The sequence below is a fragment of the Drosophila ananassae genome (assembly GCF_017639315.1).
Source record: "Drosophila ananassae strain 14024-0371.13 chromosome 4 unlocalized genomic scaffold, ASM1763931v2 tig00000054, whole genome shotgun sequence".
Classification (NCBI taxonomy): domain Eukaryota; kingdom Metazoa; phylum Arthropoda; class Insecta; order Diptera; family Drosophilidae; genus Drosophila; species Drosophila ananassae.
The window spans coordinates 4,708,897-4,728,074 of NW_025319037.1; the positions used below are offsets into that span (position 1 = coordinate 4,708,897).

The 19,178-nt window shown below is 40.0% G+C and overlaps 2 protein-coding genes across 2 annotated transcripts; both read right to left on the bottom strand.

Annotated features, from left to right (window-relative positions):
• Positions 1 to 939: 939 nt before the first annotated feature.
• LOC123257730 lies at positions 940 to 1,878 on the bottom strand. The gene has a single exon (XM_044717657.1). It carries the CDS (start codon positions 1,876 to 1,878, stop codon positions 940 to 942), a length of 939 nt encoding a protein of 312 aa, XP_044573592.1.
• Positions 1,879 to 2,657: 779 nt separating this feature from the next.
• Positions 2,658 to 3,474, bottom strand: LOC123257731. The gene is made up of 2 exons (XM_044717658.1): positions 3,308 to 3,474; positions 2,658 to 3,231 (listed from the first exon to the last, which is right to left on the bottom strand). Exons 1-2 carry the CDS (start codon positions 3,472 to 3,474, stop codon positions 2,658 to 2,660), a joined length of 741 nt encoding a protein of 246 aa, XP_044573593.1.
• Between the last annotated feature and the right edge of the window lie 15,704 nt (positions 3,475 to 19,178).

A 19,178-nucleotide genomic window follows, 5' to 3' on the forward strand; every position in this document is an offset into this window, starting at 1 on the left:
GTTGATATACCCTTGCAGTTAAGGTTGTGCCATTTCCGACCGTTCAGTCATATGGCGTTTATATGGAAATAGTCGGCCGATCCCATCATTCTAGCTTAAAAGACACCAATGTTATGCCAATTCCGATCTTTCAGTTATATGGCAGCTATAGGATATAGTCGGCCGATCCTTATGAAATTCAGCAAATCGGATTTTTTTCCCAAAATAGAATTTGTACCAAGTCCCATTATTCAGTTACTGAGCGTTTTCAGTTATATATTCAATGTTCTAAATCTTGGTTTTAGTAAAAACAAGCACAGTTCAATTTCATACAATTTATTTGAAATGTTTGGGTTTATACAAATGATATATATATAGATGTGACTGCGAGGGGGTGAAGACCGAATTAGAATACAAAGCGGGAGCGCGGCTCAACGCTTGATGCTGCGGAGCGATCGAGAGAGCCCGGGAGAGAGCGAGACAAACGCTAGTGCAGGACGGCAGATGCAGGTGGCCGATCGAATGCACGAGAGCGGGCGATGCGAACATAAGTACAAAAGAGAGTGACGTCACGAACTCAATAAATTATTGCCGGCCAAACTTCTTTCCGGCGGCTGCTTGACCCGACATACTCCCCCCGTTGGAAGATGGGCTTTCAACAGCATCATGAAGGGGCAGCAGACACAATTTGTTGACTGCCCGTCCTCAGCAGCGCCACCCGACACACTCCGTCATCTCCGACGACCATTTCCGACACCCTCGCCAGGGGCCACTTCTTTGGAGGCAAGTTTTCGTCCTTCACCAGCACGATGTCATTTACTGCTATGCCTTGACCAGGGATGCGCCATTTGGACCGTTGCTGCAACAGGGTTAAATACTCTTCCTTCCATCTGGACCAGAAACACTGCTGAAGAAAGACGACGCGTTGCCAAGCATCTAGCCGATTTATGTTGAGTTTCGTCAGGTCTGGCTCACTGAAACTAGAAGGAGGCCCTCCGTGCAGAAAATGATATGATTGTCGGACCAGATCTGTCGCGGCTTCTTCCTGATAGAAATAAATCTCCTCAGTGCATGCAGAAAGGCGGCGGTGGACTGATCCCTCACCAGCTCTAAATGGACGGCCTTTGTCGTGAAACAAATGAAGACACTAATGTAACATTTTATGGGAGCCTTGTTGCGAACCTCCGACTTATAGAAGAAAGGACCGCAAAAATCGATGCCGGTTACATCGAAGACTTGATAACCTTCCACTCTCTCCTTCGGAAGATCGCCCATTACATGCTCCAACAAACGAGGTTTCATCCGAAAGCATCTCACACATTTATTTGTCGCCTTGAGCACAACTTTTCTCCCCCCAATCGGCCAATACTGAGATCGTATCGTCGCCAATAACGATCGAGGTCCAGCGTGCAGGTTACGCTCATGAAAGCTTAGGATTATGCTTTGCGTTACCGGATGGCTCCTGGGCAAAATTACTGGGTGACGACCATCGTAATCCAAGGATGAATTCTTGAGACGCCCGTCTACTCGAAGCAATCCAAATTGATCCAAAAAGGGGGATAACGAAGCCAGCGAACTGGAGGAGGCAACCATTCCCTTCTGCAACGTCCTTATTTCATCACCCAAATGAGCGCGCTGAACTGCCCACAAAAGCATGCGAGCCTTGAGATCATGAACGGTAATTCCTTTATGCCGGACCCGTCTGCCAAACTTATAGACGTAAGCAAAAACTCGATGAATAGCTGGAAAGGAGTTAACATACTTGTCGCCACGATGTCTGTATATGGCGACTTCACCAATAAAACTGAAGGGCGAAGCTCTAACGCTGTCTTCTCGACTACTACCGTCACAGGCCAGTGCTCCTGTGTCTTTAACAGATAGGGCGGACCCTGACACCATAGTCTGGATCCGATCAACTCAGTAGGAAGGGCTCCACGAGACAAGATATCTGCTGGATTTTCCAACGTAGGCACATATCGCCACTCCATGGAATTTTTTTTTGGAAGGTTGACACGCGTTTAGCGACAAAAACATTAAACCTGGCAGGCTCCTCTCGAATCCACGATAACACGGTTGAAGAGTCGCACCAACAAAAATACTTTCCTCTGTAAGCGCCTAGACTATGAACCTCTGCCATCATTCTCGCCAACAACTCAGCTCCAGCCAGCTCCAACTTCGGCACAGTTAACGTCTTAAGAGGCGATACTCGAGAGTTCGCACATAGAAGGCGGCTCTCAGCCCCTGGCGACCTGGAAATTATGTAGACACATGCTCCGTAGGCTTCAATGCTGGCGTCACAAAATCCATGAATCTCCACAAGTGCTCCAGACGTAAGTGCCAGGAGAGGAAATTCTGCACGTTGGGTGTGACTGAAGCTCCGGCAGATCTCTTGCCACTCGGTGTAAAAACCCTGAGGCAAACTCATCCCAAGAAAGATGCTCTCGGCACAGCTTCTGCAAGAATATTTTTGCTTTAGTAACTACTGGACCAACAAGGCCTAGCGGATCGTAAGACTCCCGATCCTCTTTAGGCACGCCGTCCAACAAGCTAGGGATATTGGAGCACCATTTCCGCAGGTGAAATTCGCCCTTGGACAAAAGCGCTGAAATCTGCCCTAAAATGCCAACAACTTCCTCCTTGGAGCTGCCACCAGAAATGAGATCATCAACGTAAAAATCTCAAAGCAAGATTTCGGATCCCACTGGAAAGTCTTCCACCTCGTCCATAGCCAATTGGTGCGTCGCTCGCACGGATAGATAGGACGCAGACTTTGTTCCATATGTAACACTGTCCAATTTATATGTTTGTAGCTCCTCCAGAGGGGAATCTCGCCACAGAATGCACTGCAAGAAGCTGTCAAACGACGCCATCCTCACACAACGGTACATCTTACAAATGTCGCCAGTCAGCGCTACCGGATTCGAACGAAACCTCAGCAGGATGTGAAAAAGCTTAGGTTGGATGACCGGCCCAACCATTAATATGTCATTCAAAGAATAACCGGAGGTGGTAACAGCGGAACCGTCGAACACGACTCTAAGTTTCATCGTGGTGCTGACCTTCTTTAGCACACAGTGATGTGGCAGAAAATATTTGCAATCTCGATGCAACTCCGGCGGAACCAGGGACATATGACCTAGGTTAAGATACTCCTTTATGAATGCCGAATACTGAGTGAGCAGTTCGGGCTGATGAGACAGTTTCCTCTCCAACGACTGGAAGCAACGTAGAGCCTGTGAGTACGTATCACCCCTGTATAGGCACTGTATAGGCACAACCGGAGTTGTGTTTAATTGGTAACCTGACTGTATAGGCCCCACCTTCTAACCGCACGAAGTTTTTAACAAAGTGACTCTCGCAATCCAGTTCTTCCTTTGACGCCTTCACAATCGGATCGGTGCAGGTTTCCACTTCCCAGAACTGTCGAAGAAGTTGATCGAGCCGCTCATCTAAAGGCCCCTTTGGGCAGATCAGTCCGGACCGCTCAGCAGCCATGAGAACCTTGCCATTGTCAGGACCTCAGCCTCCACAAACAACCCAACCGAGCCGAGTTTTTTGGATTGAGGGCAAACCAGGAGACAAATGAATTTGCCCGACACAAAGCAGCTCGTAAAATAATCCAGCTCCAATTAGCAAATCAACTCGCTGCGGCTGGTGAAAATGAGGATCTGCTAGCTTTACGTTGGCAAGAATTTTCCAAAAGCTGACGTCTAATGCAAAATTGGGCTGAAGGTCAGTGATGTTGGAGGCTACGATCGCAGTTACTTGCGCCGAGTAGTCAGAGCATTGGGATTGCAACCTGACTTGCACAGAAAACCCATCAGTGGAAAACCCTGCGTCACCTATGCCGGATACAGAAACCGGAGACCTTATCTTCCGCAGCTGCAGCTGGTTCGCCAGCCTTGAGGTGACTAGATGGACCTGCGAACCAGAATCGAGCAGTGCTCGGCAGGGCAATAGAACTCCGGAGCGGTTCCTGACCAAAATATTGGCAGTGGCTAGCAGCCCCACATCGCTAAAACGATCCTTGGCTACAAGAGAATTGACGGGAGCGGACGCTGACCGAGAAACAGCGTCGCTAGATGCAGAAACCTCGGGAGAGGAGTGTTGGCCTTGAGCTGGCGAATTTCCACCAAAATGCATCAAGCTATGATGCCTGCGTCCACAAGCACGGCAGCTTGACGAATTGCAATGCCGAGATAGGTGCCCAGCTCCAAGGCACTTCCGGCATAAATCCAATCGCCTAACTTCGGCTAAACGATCCAGGAGTTTATTATGTGAGAATGGCCATCACATATCATGCATGCGGACGAGTTGGTAATCCAAATGCAGAGTTACCTGGATGAAAGGATCTACGCCGGCCTACCGCAAGGTTTGGTGCATACGATGTCGTCGGCAAATCCATGCTCTCCAAAGTCCGGCATCTCTGCTCTAGAAAACTGGAGATGGACACCAAACGATGAATCGAAATTGGTGGCAGAAGATGCGTTGATCAGAGTCGAACTCGCCGGCAACAAACTGGAGCGCCTCATAATCTCCTGATCCAGGATGAAGCGTGCCTCCCTCGCCGCATCGTTGAAGTTGACGCGCAGCTCGCTCCTAAGTTCTGCTACATCCATCTCGGACAGCTCCTTATGTGTGCTCTTGAAATCCGCAACGATTCCCTCCGTTAACATCGCCTCCGGAAATGTCTCCACTGATTTCAAGGAGGACAACAATCTTTGAAGATCCTCAAAAAGGACAGCTGCACTTTGGCTCAGGAATACTTTCCTTCCCGAAGAGGCGCAATCGAAAAACGGATTTATTTTATTTTGTCAGCTCACGGCCCACTGTGCCACTTCTATATAATGGGGTAGCAATCTGCAAACTGCGTATGTATGTATGTCAACAGATGCTAATATTTCGCGCACAAATCACAAACCGAATAATGTTTTTTATTTGTTTTAATTTGTTTGAAAATAATTTAACAACTTATTTTCTTATGCACAATCACGTCGGGGTCACCAAATGTTCAGTTACCAAGCGTTTTCGGGAGCTATATTCAATGTTCTAAATCTTGGTATTGTAAAAACAAGCACAGTTCAATTTCATACAATTTATTTGAAATGTTTGGGTTTATACAAAAAATATATGTATAGATGTGACTTCGAGGGGGTAAAGACCGAATTAGAATACAAAACGGGAGCGCGGCTCAACGCTTGATGCTGCGGAGCGATCGAGAGAGCCCGAGAGAGAGCGAGAAAAACGCTAGTGCATGACGGCAGATGCAGGTGGCCGATCGAATGCACGTGAGCGGGCGATGCGAACATAAATATAAAAGAAAGTGACGTCACGAACTCAATAAATTATTGCCGGCCAAACTTCTTTCCGGCGGCTGCTTGACCCGACACCCATCTTTCTTACTTAAAAAAGACAAAAATTATGCCAATTCCGCTCGTTCTATGACAGCTACAGGATATAGTCGGCCGATGCTTATGAAATTTTGCACATAAGATATTTTGGTCAAATATAAAATGTGTGGGAAGTCCCATTCCTCTAACTTAAAAAACACCAAAGTTATGGCATTTCCGATCAATCAGATATATCGCACCTATAGGATATAGTCGACCGATCACGGGTTTCCGACTTATACTACCTGCAAGGAAAAGGAGGATGTGTGCAAAATTTCAACTCGATAGCTCCAAAACTGAGAGACTAGTTTGAGTAGAAACCGAAAGACAGACGGACATGCTTATATCGACTCAGGAAGTGATCCTGATCAAGAATATATATACTTCCCTATATACGTTCCTCACTGCGTTGCACACTTTTGACCAAAATTATAATACCCTCTGCAAGGGTATAAAAATAGCAAATAATAGGAAAAATAATAAATAAGACATATGGATAAGATAAGATGTAGATACGATATTGGCTAAATATAACATGTGTGGAAAGTCCCAAGCTTCTAACTTAAATCAGTTAAATTGATTTGAATGTGAAATTGAACATGGATAAGCTACATGGATTAATCCATTAGATATTTTTCCATTTTATCAGACAAGGTATGAGGCCTAGTTTCAAATCCCTAGCAAAAGTTTGCCCCATGATATTATATTATATTTTCAGCGCATAAATGGGACTTTTCTTTCTAATTTTCTAGTTGGTTAAGTTGGTCTTTGTAGGTGGATGGTAAGATTTACATATACCTCCTACATACATACATACATGATACAAAAAAACAATATATTTTTTGTGTATTTTGTAGCCATCTACAAGTTTCCTGATGATGTTTTGTTTTACTATATTTGCAATAAAATTATAAAATATTTTCATGAATTTGGCCATGGCTCGAATATTTTTGCTGATTTTATGAAGTCTTAGAATAAGGCTTATTCTTATCTAGAATAAGAGTTTAGAGTTATAAAAAAAAAACAAAAGCATTATTTTATTGTATATATAGACTGTAGTTATTCTACACTACATTTTTATAGTCAAATACCAATAATTTAAAACAAAATCATTGTATTTGAAAGAAAATAATTCTGTAACTATTATCTAAATATATTGTTGGCTTTGAATTCTGTTAAATATCTGATACACGGTGGATTTCCTTAATTATTTATTTTTATGGAGTAGCTACAGATTGACATTTAAAAGTACCAAAAAAAAGAATATTAAACGCTTGGTGTTGATAAAAACTGCTTTAAATTGTAAAGTTTTAAAATGTTCCTATTATGATCATATTATTATCATTATGATCATGTATGTCATGTTCAAATATTATTGGTATTTTTATACGGTATAAAGCACAAAATAAAGGATTATAGGACCCATCATAATTAAAAATTTTCTAATGAATATTATTTCTTCCCTGCAGGCACAAGGCACAATCTTCCTTGGGCGGCTCAAATACCAGTTCAACTGGAATTCAGCGTGGTGCTGGACAAGTTTCGATTGTCGGTGCTTCTATAACGGTGGCCCAAGGTCGAACTCAAGCCCCTGTGGCAGTTTTTACAGACACCAGTGAAACCGACATAAAGCTTATTAAGTCAGTTGTTTCAGAAATGATCGCACTTGTTGCTGCTTCAAAAGCAGTAACACCTTCGGTTATTGCATGTATAAAACACATCCCTGAAGGACTACGATGTAGTTTCTTGTATTATATAAATTAAGGTGTCCATCCATTGATCACCTGATGATGAGTAGTCGTCATGTTCTTGTGACGTTGAAAATACAATTTATTATGGAAGTAACTTAATTTAACAATTTATTTGGGAAAGTTTCTTAATTGAAAAAATGGAAAAGTTGTTTATTATAACAATTCGTGATGGGGAAGTATTCGTAGGAATTCTAGAGAAGTATCAGCTTGACGCTTTGGTGGTCACTAAAATACACTGACTGCACTGAGTTTTCGGCCTCCGGTCGTTAGTTCAATATTGCCGGATCTCGCACTCCAACTCCGTGTGTGGTGTCAGCGTGTGTGGAGTCAGCTTTCCGGTGTCTAGAGTCAGCGTAACACTCCGGGTGCAGTGTCTGCTTTCTTGCAACATTCTCGTCAGCGTAACATAGTTAAACTCTTGCGACATATCCGGCGTAGTTGAACCCACAATTATTGAGTATTGCTTATGCTGTGGATTTTGGGTTAAGAGTCTGGGGTCTAGAGTTCGAGGCGTAGTCGGACAGGGACAATAAATTTAAACTGGACAATAAATTTTCTTTCCAGTTGGTAATCTCTTTCGGATGTTGTTATTGAGTTGGAGAGGAATATTGTCCCATCCTTGACTAACTGCACGACCTTTTCAATACTCCGAAGGTATGAGCAGGATGCATGGCCGCTCTTCAGAAGCCGAGGGATGCATTATTTTTGCTCTAGTCTCGTCAAATCCATTTCGGGGCAGACTGTGATGTGTCCAATGGAGGAACAGCTGCCCACTACTGCATACGTCTATTCGTAGTTTAGTGCGAGCTTCTGTTGTTCGAGAACTATTTGCTTCCCGCCTGATACCGTTGGATACAGATTTACGAGTTCATATCTCTTATTAGATACCTTGGGCAGGGCTAAGATGTACAGTAGTGCCGTGCCGTTAGAAAGTACTGTTGGCCGGGAAAATTCTACTGCCTCCTCAGCGCTTTTATACGGGAGGTCGTTAACTTCTGCGAGTATCGTTTCGATTTCTTCGTGATCCAGAAGGTTTGTATATGCCACTCCAGTTTTGGCAAGTTGACATGCCCTTGTGACATCCGCTACCTGGTCAGCCAGGATGATGGACTTGTGTAGTGTTGCCGTAACCGCATGAAGGTCGCCGTCTATTGCATTGACTCTCGCTACCACATTGTACAATTGTTGAATTGATTCATGGCTGATTCACGGCGAGCATCCTTTCCGAGTTTAGTATCGCCTTCCAGTCCTCCGCGTCTGGTGATCCTGCTATCCATTTCCAGGCTGAACCTAGCTAGTTTAATGCTCGAGCTCTGCGAGATGATGGCCTCATCACTCTATTTATTCCCTTCGCTGCTTGCTCCAGGTAGTGCCTTGTTTTTGCGCTAACGCGGTGATCCGTTAGGGTTGCATCTCGGCTAGTGTCGTCTATTGGCTGCATCATCCTAGACAAGTTGATGACTTGTACCAATTTGAATACACCAATGATCCGCCATACTGCTTCTTGCTGCAGGGGAACGACGGGCGCGTCGTACTTAAATATACTCGCGGCTGATGTGAGGCCGGTGCGTGTGAGATTTGTAAGCATCGTGATCGACCAGAAAAGAATGACTTGTGAATATACTATTCGTGCTTATATTATTTGTGTTTTATGTTTTAGTGTTTTTTGTGTGTGTTAAATAAGAGTTGCTTTTTGTGTGCGTGTTAAATAGAGAGGTTCATAAAGCGCTTTTTTTATTCTTTTTTCTCAATATCTCAAGTCTGATTTATGTAAAATTTTTCCTGACCTAGTTTTTACCGTTTTTCCTAGGTTTTGATTTGTTTATTAGCGACTAAAACTTTATCCCCCGACTCGTACTGTTTAGGTTCCATCCTATGTGTATTATGTCCTAAATTGGCCATAGCCTGGTTTTGCTCGATTAGGCCTCTAACATCTTCAAGCGATTTTTCTTTGAAGCTCGATAATCCCTGATAATTGATGCGTGATTCGCTGTTTAAAAATAAGTCAACGGGTTTTTTGTTTGTCATTGAATGGAGTTTCCTATAATATGAGGTCATTCCAAAAAAACTTTTCAGTTCTTTCATATTAGGCCTAGTATACATTAGGCATCATATCACTTATTGCTTTCACCTTGTCGGCGTTTGCTTTAATGCCGTCCTGCCGTACCGTAATGCGTGACAATGTAGCCTAAGAATTCGTCTTGTGTGGAGAGGAAAGGTGTTTTTTTGCATCCGCTGGAAGATTGTCAAGGCGTTTTTTAGGCCAAATGGGAGACGAAGGAATTCGTATTTCCCATTGAGGGTGGAGGAAGCAGTCTTAGGAATGTCTTTTTCCTTCATGTGAATTTGGTGGAGGCCAGTCGTTAGATTAATCGTTGTGAAATATTTGGCTTTCCCAAGGCTAGCCAGAGTAGAGTTTATATCTGGTATAGGATATGTATCGGATATCGTAACCGCATTTAAGCGTTTGAAGTCAATGACCATGCGATACTGTTTTTCACCTTTTGGTTTAGGTTTTTTTGGGAGAATCCAAAGCGGAGAGTTATATGGGCTGACAGATGGTCTTATTTTTCCTCCGTCTAGGAGTTACTTGCCTTTCAACTTCTCCCCTCATGTTCGTGGGGTATGGGTAACTTTGAGTGAAAATGGTGTCTTGATGCTAGTACGTATTCGGCCTCAACAGTTGTATTCACCGATTCCCCTGACGAAAGTGGTTCAAAAATTGATGCGTATTCCTTGAGTCTAGCGCTTGTTTGGTGTCGTCATCATGATCGCCATCAATCAGGGCATAGACATTGGGGGAATATCTTGCCAGGAGGGGTAGTTTAACACCAGGGGGTATTAATAGAAGGTCGTTTTTCGATCAATTAGGGCTTTCGCTTCCCTAAGAGTATCGTTACCAATGATACCAGCGAAGGAATTCAGGCCGGGGAGGACATAGAAGGTTGTAATCGAGTTATTACCGATGGGCTCAAAGAATCGTCCTACTAAGCAACGCGTGATTTTAATATTGCCTGCAGCAGATTGAACGTAAAAGGGAGTAGGTAAGGGGCTGGAACCGGCGCAGTGTTTTTGGCTAACAAAGTTCTTATTCTCGCCGGTGTCGATAAGAAACGTTAACTTGCTGCCATTCTTCGTATCCGTCATAAAATTTCTTCTTCGTTAGCGTTCTCATTATCGGCCTTACGGTATGGGACATCATACTCGAAGCGCGTGTCGTGGGCGCTCACTGCTTCGTCTTCGTAAGCAGTCTGACAAGCAGAATCTTGCGTGTCGTTTTCAGGCATTGCCACCACACTAGACCAGGCGAGGTATTTAGGGACCTATCATCAGAGTCGTTTCCACGGCGTACGCCAAAGCCGGACTGATAAGACTGGCCAGACTAATGGCTGGTCGTAGTCCTTGGAATCTATTGAAACCTTGCGAGTTACCGGATGAGTTATCGTTAAAGTTCATGGCCGCCGGTGTCCTTATCGGTGATTGGAACGAAGACGAATATCGTGGGGATGTTATTGAGGACGCATAGCGTGATACGCTTGTTGGGTAACGGGGTTGAAGAAATGGGGTGAACATATTCGTGTGTTCCGTACGTACATTTTCCCTGACTGATACGTTCTGCAACTCTAAGCAAAACGAATATGCCTCAGGCAAATTTTTCGGGCCCCGGATAATCAGTAACTTAGAGGCATCGCCGTTGAGCCCCCTTACAAAAACATCCAACGCCTTGTCTCTATACATTTCAATTAGGGCGCTGGCCATGTTAGGGGCATGATCTGATTGTTTTAGTTTATTCCGGATCAAGGAAAAGTGATTATTGACCTCGTTATAAAATTGTTCCAGGATTTTATTCGTTTGTGTCAATTGGCTTATTTGGTGTTCGTGGGTTCGGATGTCTCGCTTGTCGGCATAGTGAAGTGAGAGAACCCGTTTAATTTCCGGCCAATTATCATCTTCTACATTATAAGAGCATAGCGCCAAATCGGCGTCACCTCTTTTTTTTTTGCCTAATTTAAAGAATGATAGACCTATACAAAGGCTCGCCTATAATAATGTCATAATCTTTAACAATGGCTTGCGCCCTTTTAACACAGGATACATATTTCCCGGGCTCCCCCTCAAAAGTCTGGAATTCCTTCACATAATCTGGCAGAGTAGAAGTTTCTTTAAGCTCGTATTCAGTGCGCGCGCGAACCAAAGGAAAGAGGTTGGGCTACCGTAGGGTTACGTGTTTCATGATCCTCTTCTAGCGTTGCTACCCTCGCCCCGACTTTCTTAATATCCTCTTTAACACCTATTACCTGGTGTAATAGGGTCTTAAGGCTTTCGTCGGATTTTTGTAAGATGGATTTGATTTCTTCCATTGCAAGAGGGGAGAGAGGGAAAACAAATTTTATTCGAAAACTTATGAAATCAGTCCCAAGGGGCCGCAAGAGATTGACGTATAAATTGTATAAAAATAGGGTAATTCAATTCTTTTAAACTTTTGTGATATAATTCAGTATTCGTAATTTTAGTTATTATGGTTAAAGCAAAAAGAATTTTCAATCTTTATTTAGTTTGACTTGAGGGAAAAGGGAGATAGCGCTTTACTCACCATTTACAAGGTATAGGTGTATGGATCGTGTTCGTGTTCGTCTTATTTAAATTCTTCTGATAATAGATAAAAAAAATGAAATTTTAATTATGAAGAATAACAGAATGTATTATTATTTAATTATAGTATGGTGTAAAGTAAACGTGAGTTACGGATCTTATTTTGTTGTATATTTTGTTATATTCTTTTACTTCTTTCTGTTGCATACTTTTAATCTTTCCTGCGTTGCACATTTTTAATTTTTTCTGTGTTGCGTACTTTTAGTTTTTTAGTGTTGTGTATTTTGGGAGTTTGGTTTTTTATGTTTTTTTTTTATTTTTTTTGGCACTGGGCGTCCGTATGTTCCGTTTTGCTTTTTAGGCCTACTCAGGTACGGTTGCACACACAACCCACTGGGCAGCTTTTTTTCGGTGCATTCCTCACCTCTTTGCGTTTACAGTAGGTTGCCACACACCATTTATTTTTGTTTTCGATTTATATTTCTTGCCACTCGCGAATGTCTTCACGGTGGTTCTCTTATTTCTTTATATATAACAATATTTTAACACTCACGGATATGCCAGTGGCAAACCGCCGCTGTGTGTAATTGTTTTTTTTATTTTATAACATAACACAAACTACCTTTTTATACCCTTGCAGAGGGTATTATAATTTTGGTCAAAAGTGTGCAACGCAGTGAAGGAGACATCTCCGACCCTATAAAGTATATATATTCTTGATCAGGATCACCTCCTGAGTCGATATGAGCATGTCCGTCTGTCCGTCTGTCCGTCTGTCCGTCTGTCTGTCTGTCTGTCTGTCTGTCTGTCTGTCTGTTTCTACGCAAACTAGTCTCTCAGTTGTAAAGCTATCGAGTTGAAACTTTGCACACACCCTTCTTTCTGTTGCAGGCAGTACATAAGTCGGATCGGCCGGGATCGGCCGGGATCGGCCGTCTATATCCTATAGCTGCCATATGACTGATTGATCGGAAATGCCATAACTTCGTTGTTTTTCAAGTTAGAAGTATGGGAGTTTCAATGGATTCCTCTTTGGGCAAAATAATTCGATATGCCAAATTTCATAAGGATCGGCCAACTATATACGATCCGCTATATATCTAATAATATAAGATGCGTGGCGCCAGCTAGCGGACTGCGACTCAACTGCAAGGGTATATAAACATCGGCTCCGCCCGAAGTTAGCTTTCCTTTCTTGTTTTTACTTATTTTTTCTTTTTTTTTTTTTACTTTTATATTTTAATATTTATTTTTTTTCCTTTTCCTTTTTCTATTTTGAGAAAAAACCTTTATTAACACCCATTCTTTTTACTTATCTGCTCGTGCGCCAGTTCACGAGTTCCATTCATTGATCACCTGATGATGAGTAGTCGTCATGTTCTTGTGACGTTGAAAATACAATTTATTATGGAAGTAACTTAATTTATCAAATTATTTGGGAAAGTTTCTTAAGGGGGCAGGATGGTTTCAGAGGCTGAAAAAAACAGATTTTTGCGATTTTTTTTTTCATCTCTGAGTGAATATAATTATTCCATTTTTTTACACGATACATGGCTATATTTGGAGAGTATCTAGGCACTTTTTTGTTAAGAAATAATTACACAGGCCAACAGCAAAAAATCTCCACGCATAATTTCACCTGCTCCATAACCTTTAAGCTCCCCTGAATCAAAGTCCAGAACAAACATAGGTTCTATCACCCACAGTTTCCGCGGTACACCTAAGAGAAGAAATCGATCAAATTTTACCATATATTGAATTATGTAGGCCGTGTAATGGCGATGACCATCATTGTTTCTAGTACATATCATTTTTGAAATGTATGTGTACCAAATAAAATTAAAAAATCGTATCTAGCAGTTACCATATCTTTGGAATACTCATCCAAAGTCGAAATCTCCGATTTTCTACATTAATTTTTGGTCTTCTATGATTTTTTCCAAACATTTTTCTATGGAAGATTTTTATTTTCTTATTAAAATCAGTAGATCATACTATGTTTTAGTTTTGGGTTTAAGGAAAAACGAAAAATAATTTCATTGAATTTATTATAGGTGGTTAAACAATATTTTCTTCAATTAAATTGGAGTTGAAATTGGAAAATCATGGCTATCTACAACTTCTAAGAAGCTTTACTAAACAAGCTGAACCTGCAATAGATACGTTTTGAACAAAGAAACAGTTTTAGATAGCCATGACTTTTTGAAAATATGAGTGCCCAGTCTATGCTTCAATTCGATTGGGATAAATTTCAAAATTAGTGTTTAGCAAATAACCCAAAGCATAATAGATCGAAATGTAAACTCATGTCATTTTATCGATCTAGTCCTCACCAGGCTATATACTTTCTCTATGGGAACGCCTTAAAACGATTAACTCAGGGTAGCGATCTGGGTGTCCTATTAGATTTGAAACTTAAATTTCCCGACCGTATATCTACCATGGTTAATAAAGCTATGGGTGTGCTTGGTTTTATTAAAAGGTGGTCAAAAGAATTTAATGACCCGTACATAAAAAAAAAGGTATATACATCATTGATCCGTCTGATTCTTGACTATGGATCGTGTGTCTGGATTTCTCAATACAGAGTACACCTAGATCACATAGAATCTGTACAAAAAACTTCCTGACTTTCGCTCTTAGGGGACTTAATTGGAATGCAAGTCTTCACTTCCCTTCTTGTCATAGTAGACTTTTATTAATCATCTTACCATTATTAAGAAACCGTAGAACAATGCTGGGTGTCATCGTATTTATGGAAATGAAAACAGCCAGCATTTACTAACACGCGTAAATTTTAACGTTCCTAGTAGAAGGACTATGCCCAACACGATCCGTTCACGGTATTATGTTCGGACTACTCATCTAAAGTTCAAATCTCCGATTTTCTGGATATAATTTTTGCTTCTATGATTTTTCCCGTACATAATAAAGAAGGTATATACATCATTGATCCGAAGATTACTGCTAGATGTAAGTTTTTTATTTCTGTTAATACAAATACATTTCAAAAATGATATGCAGTAAATACAATGATGGTCAACGCAATTCTATGCCCTACATAATTCAATATGTGGTAAAATTTGATAAATTTCTTCTCTTAGGTGAACCGCCGAAACTGTGGGTGATGGAACCTATGTTTGTTCTGGACTTTGGTTCAGGGAAGCATAAAGGTGGAGCAGGTTAAATTTATGAGTGCAAGTCGAAAATGGGTGTTACATTGATCCTCACCCCCCAAAGAACGATAGATTAGGGCCAGACGGCAACGAATGTTTCGAACCAAAAACTGCAAAGAGGAAAAAATATTAATGTTACTATTATTTCAATTGATTAAAACCAATAAAATTATCTTAAAAATCACGGTGGACGGAAGTCCACGAGGTGACGACCTGCATGCCTAGGCGTGCGCGAGGAAACTCTATATATAGCGGCAGAATTAAAAATTTGCTGTAGGCAACCGATCTAAATGAATGATATACCAATCGAAAGGTATTGTTTCAATTAGATAATTTTTGTCGAAACATATTCCAAAAGTTAGTTGGTTTGGGAGAAATTAGGGTGAAAGTAAAAAAAAATTTTTAATCACTAAAGTGGGGCTGGTGGACACATTTCAGTCCCCAGATAGAATATTTTTATATTCTAGAGCTAAATACGCGTCGATTGGTACCTCAATCGACCCGATCCGACATTTCATTCAGAAGTTATTCGAGAAATTAGATTTTTTCTTCTTCTTCAAAATGAACCCAGTTTGCGTCGGTTTGTCGGTTTGTCTGTTTGCACTATTTTTTTCTTAAAAATCCTGAAAAAAATTGGAAAATGTTTGTTAGTATCATATGAGCAACTATTGTTCTACAACTTTTTGAAATACCCTACCTTAAGCTTACGTCAAAAAATTAAAAAAACTTTGGTAATGAAAAAATTCATAACTTTATAATTAAGAAATATATTAAAAAGAGCTTTACACCGTTGAAATGTTTTTTTAAATATCAATTTCACTTTCTTTGAGACCAAACGTCTATATATAGTACAAAAAAAAAAAATACACTGAAAATAAACTTTTTTTTAAGAAAAAAAATTATTTTTCAAAATTTGCTCGACTGATCCTTTTTATATTGCACGTGTAGATAGCTTTTGAGATGACGCAACTTTTGATATATCGCTCATATCTGGCAAAATCCGTTAACTCAAGATATAGTCCTGTAAGTGCAGCTACCCATTTTGTACAGCCTCCTGTGAAGCTTGCATTTACTTATACATGTGTGTGTATTTGATTGCCAACTTTGCTTTTTGGAGTCTGCATATATTTGGTCAATACCCTAAAAATATGGAGTCTATCTTTTCAGATTTTAGTTTATTTATTTAAAAATAAAATCCAAATAAAAAAGGGCTTAAAAAGTAAAATGTAAACATTGACTCAACTCGGACTCGAACCCAGGCCCTCCATGTTAGGAACCACGACGCTCTCCACTCGGCTAACCTCGAACTTTGTTGCTTGATGGCAACTTTTGATGTAATTCTGCTTTGTTTTTCAGTTTCTCATGTCTTAATGAGAAGACTCACAAGATTGGTACTTCAACCGACCCGGTCCGACATTTCTTTCAGAAGTTATTCAAGAAATTCGATTTTTACAGTTTTTTCAAAACGAATCCAGTGTGTCTGTTTGTCTGTATTTTTTTCTTGGTAATCCTGAATAAAATTGGAGATTTTTGTTATTGTCATATGAGCAATTATTGTTCTACAACTTTTTGAAAAAGCTGTAAAACTCTAATTTCTTGAATAACTTCTGAAAGAAATGTCGAACGGGTCGGTTGAGGTACCAATCTTGAGGTCCCACAGAAAAAACAAGAAAGGAAAGCTAACTTCGGGCGAAGCCGAAGTTGATATACCCTTGCAGTTGTGCCATTTCCGATCGTTCAGTTATATGGCGGCTATTGGATATAGTTGAAATTTGGCCAATAAGATTATTTTGGATTCCAAAATGGAATCTCGTTCTATGACAGCTATAGGATATAGTCGGCCCATCCTTATGAAATTTTGTACATAAGATATTTTCAAATATTTCAAAAATAAAATCCAATAAAAAAGGGCTTAAAAAGTAAAACATAAACACATTGACTCAACTAGGATTAGAACTCAGGCCCTCCCGTGTTAGAAACCACAACGCTCTCCATTCGGCTAATCTCGAACTTCGTTGCTTGATGGCAAACCAACTCCGCCAATACTTTTCTAATATTTATTATTTTATATCGCACACCCAAAATAAATTGTTACATTCAACAATTGGTTTAACTAGAAAAACTGGAAAAACATAATTTCCAGTTTTTTTTTAATTTTTTATCTTTGCGCATTTATTTTAGATATAATACATGTTTTTTATATGATTGATAGGATATGCCATAACTTTGTTTTTTTTATAAGTTAGATGGATGGGACTTAGTACAGATTGCATTTTGGGAAATCTTATCCGATTTGCAAAATTTTATTAGGATAATTGGCTTACTTTGTTGTTTTTGAAGCTAGAATGATGGGACTGTCTACGGTTTCCGTTTTGGGCAATCAATCGTATGTTCATAAGAATCGGCCAACTATATCCTATACCTGCCATATAACTGAACGATCGGAAATGGCACAACCTTTCTATTTTGAAAAATGCTTGGTGCTGTTTCCAATATTTTTATTAGAAATTTTTTTGATGGTGAAATTCTCATCGGACAACTATATAGGATCCGATATATATAATAATAATATAAGCTTCTGCTTAACTGCAAGGGTATATCAACTTCGGCTCCGCTTGAAGTTAGCTTTCCTTTCTTGTTTTTTTTTTATAATTTATTATATAGTGGAACTCTCATAAGGATAGGCCTCTCATCTGTTAATTTGTTAAAATAATTTGGTTTCCCAAAACTACGAAACAATTTTGGATTTAAAATACATTTTAGGGCAATTTTTTAATTAAAATTTTTAAACTAACCAAATTCCAAAACCTTTGTAAATTAAAAATACGTATAACTTCAGAGCCAATGAAGCTATCGAAAAATTCTTTACGTCTTTGGAAAGGTTTTTAATTATTCCACCTTCTTGAATGTCAAAATCTATAGAGTTAAAAAAAAAGAGTCTCATGGTGAATAGCTGAATGTTGAAAATTCACCGTCTTTACAGCTTAACTCATACCACGCCTTCCCTGTGGGCATGTTTGACATGTCACTCGGGCAAATTAACCACGTTAGAAATTCTTAAGGTCGGCTGTTGGACTTATGTTTCGTTTCTGATCCTGATGGAATTACTCTTTCCAGAACTTTGCCCCTTTCTAACCCTGAGGATCCATATCATCCCACTCTTGAGCTTTCAATTGAAAACAACTCCTTAATTGACCTTAAGTCTACACAAAAATCTCATAAGTTCGTTTCTTTCGTAAGGCTGACTTTATGAAATTAAATAAGTTTATTTCGGAATTTGATTGGTCTGATCTACTGGCATGCGATGATATAAACTTAGCATTACAAAAATTTTATTTCACTGTAAACTCATTTTTTGACGCTTGTGTGCCGTGGAAATATCCGTCCGCCTCAACGAATCTGCCTTGGTATACAAGGCATCTTATCAACTTAAAGAATAGTATGAGTAGACTTTTAAACAAACATAGATTATTTGGCTGTACAGCTAGTTATTCAAGATACTTAGTAGCTCGGTCCAATTTCACCGTGCATAACGCAGGTTGTTATAGGAGTTACATTCGCCGCTGCAGGATTCAGTTTACTCAGGATCCGAAGCAGTTTTATAACTTGGTAAACACTAAGCGTAAACATGTATCTTTTCCCCCACTGCTTACGTTTGAGAACTCTTATGCGAACACTGATCAGACAACGGCCGATCTTTTTTCACAGTTTTTTCAAACTACGTATTCACCTAGCAGCAGTTCAGCTCAGCCTTACACTTATAATATCCAATCAGGAAACCTTATATTTTGCCCATCTTTCGATCAAAGTGGTGTGTTATCGGATCTTCTTAAGGTCAAGGCCGTGTATTCGCCAGGCCCTGATGGAATACCAGGCTGTGTTCTGAAGAACTGCGCTGAGGCTCTGTGCAAACCGCTCCATAAACTCTTTAATCTATCGCTGGAAACTTCGGTCTTTCCCTTTATGTGGAAGGAATCCTTCATTATTCCGCTGCATAAAAAAAGGAAGTAAATTTATTTTTTATTTATTATAATATTTTATAATATTATAATTTATTATACATATATAATATATATATATGTACACTGCGCGGCACCAGATTAGCGCCTCCCTTGGTGTTCGCGTTTGAAGTGAAATATTAAAACTATTAAAGATTGAACTGTAAAATTATTTTCCAATACAATTCGATTAATTCTCTTAATAAAAACATATTTTAGAACGCAGTTGGTATTTGCATATATTTTTATTAAATTAAAAACTAAAGAAACAGGTTTATTTGGAAGAAAAAA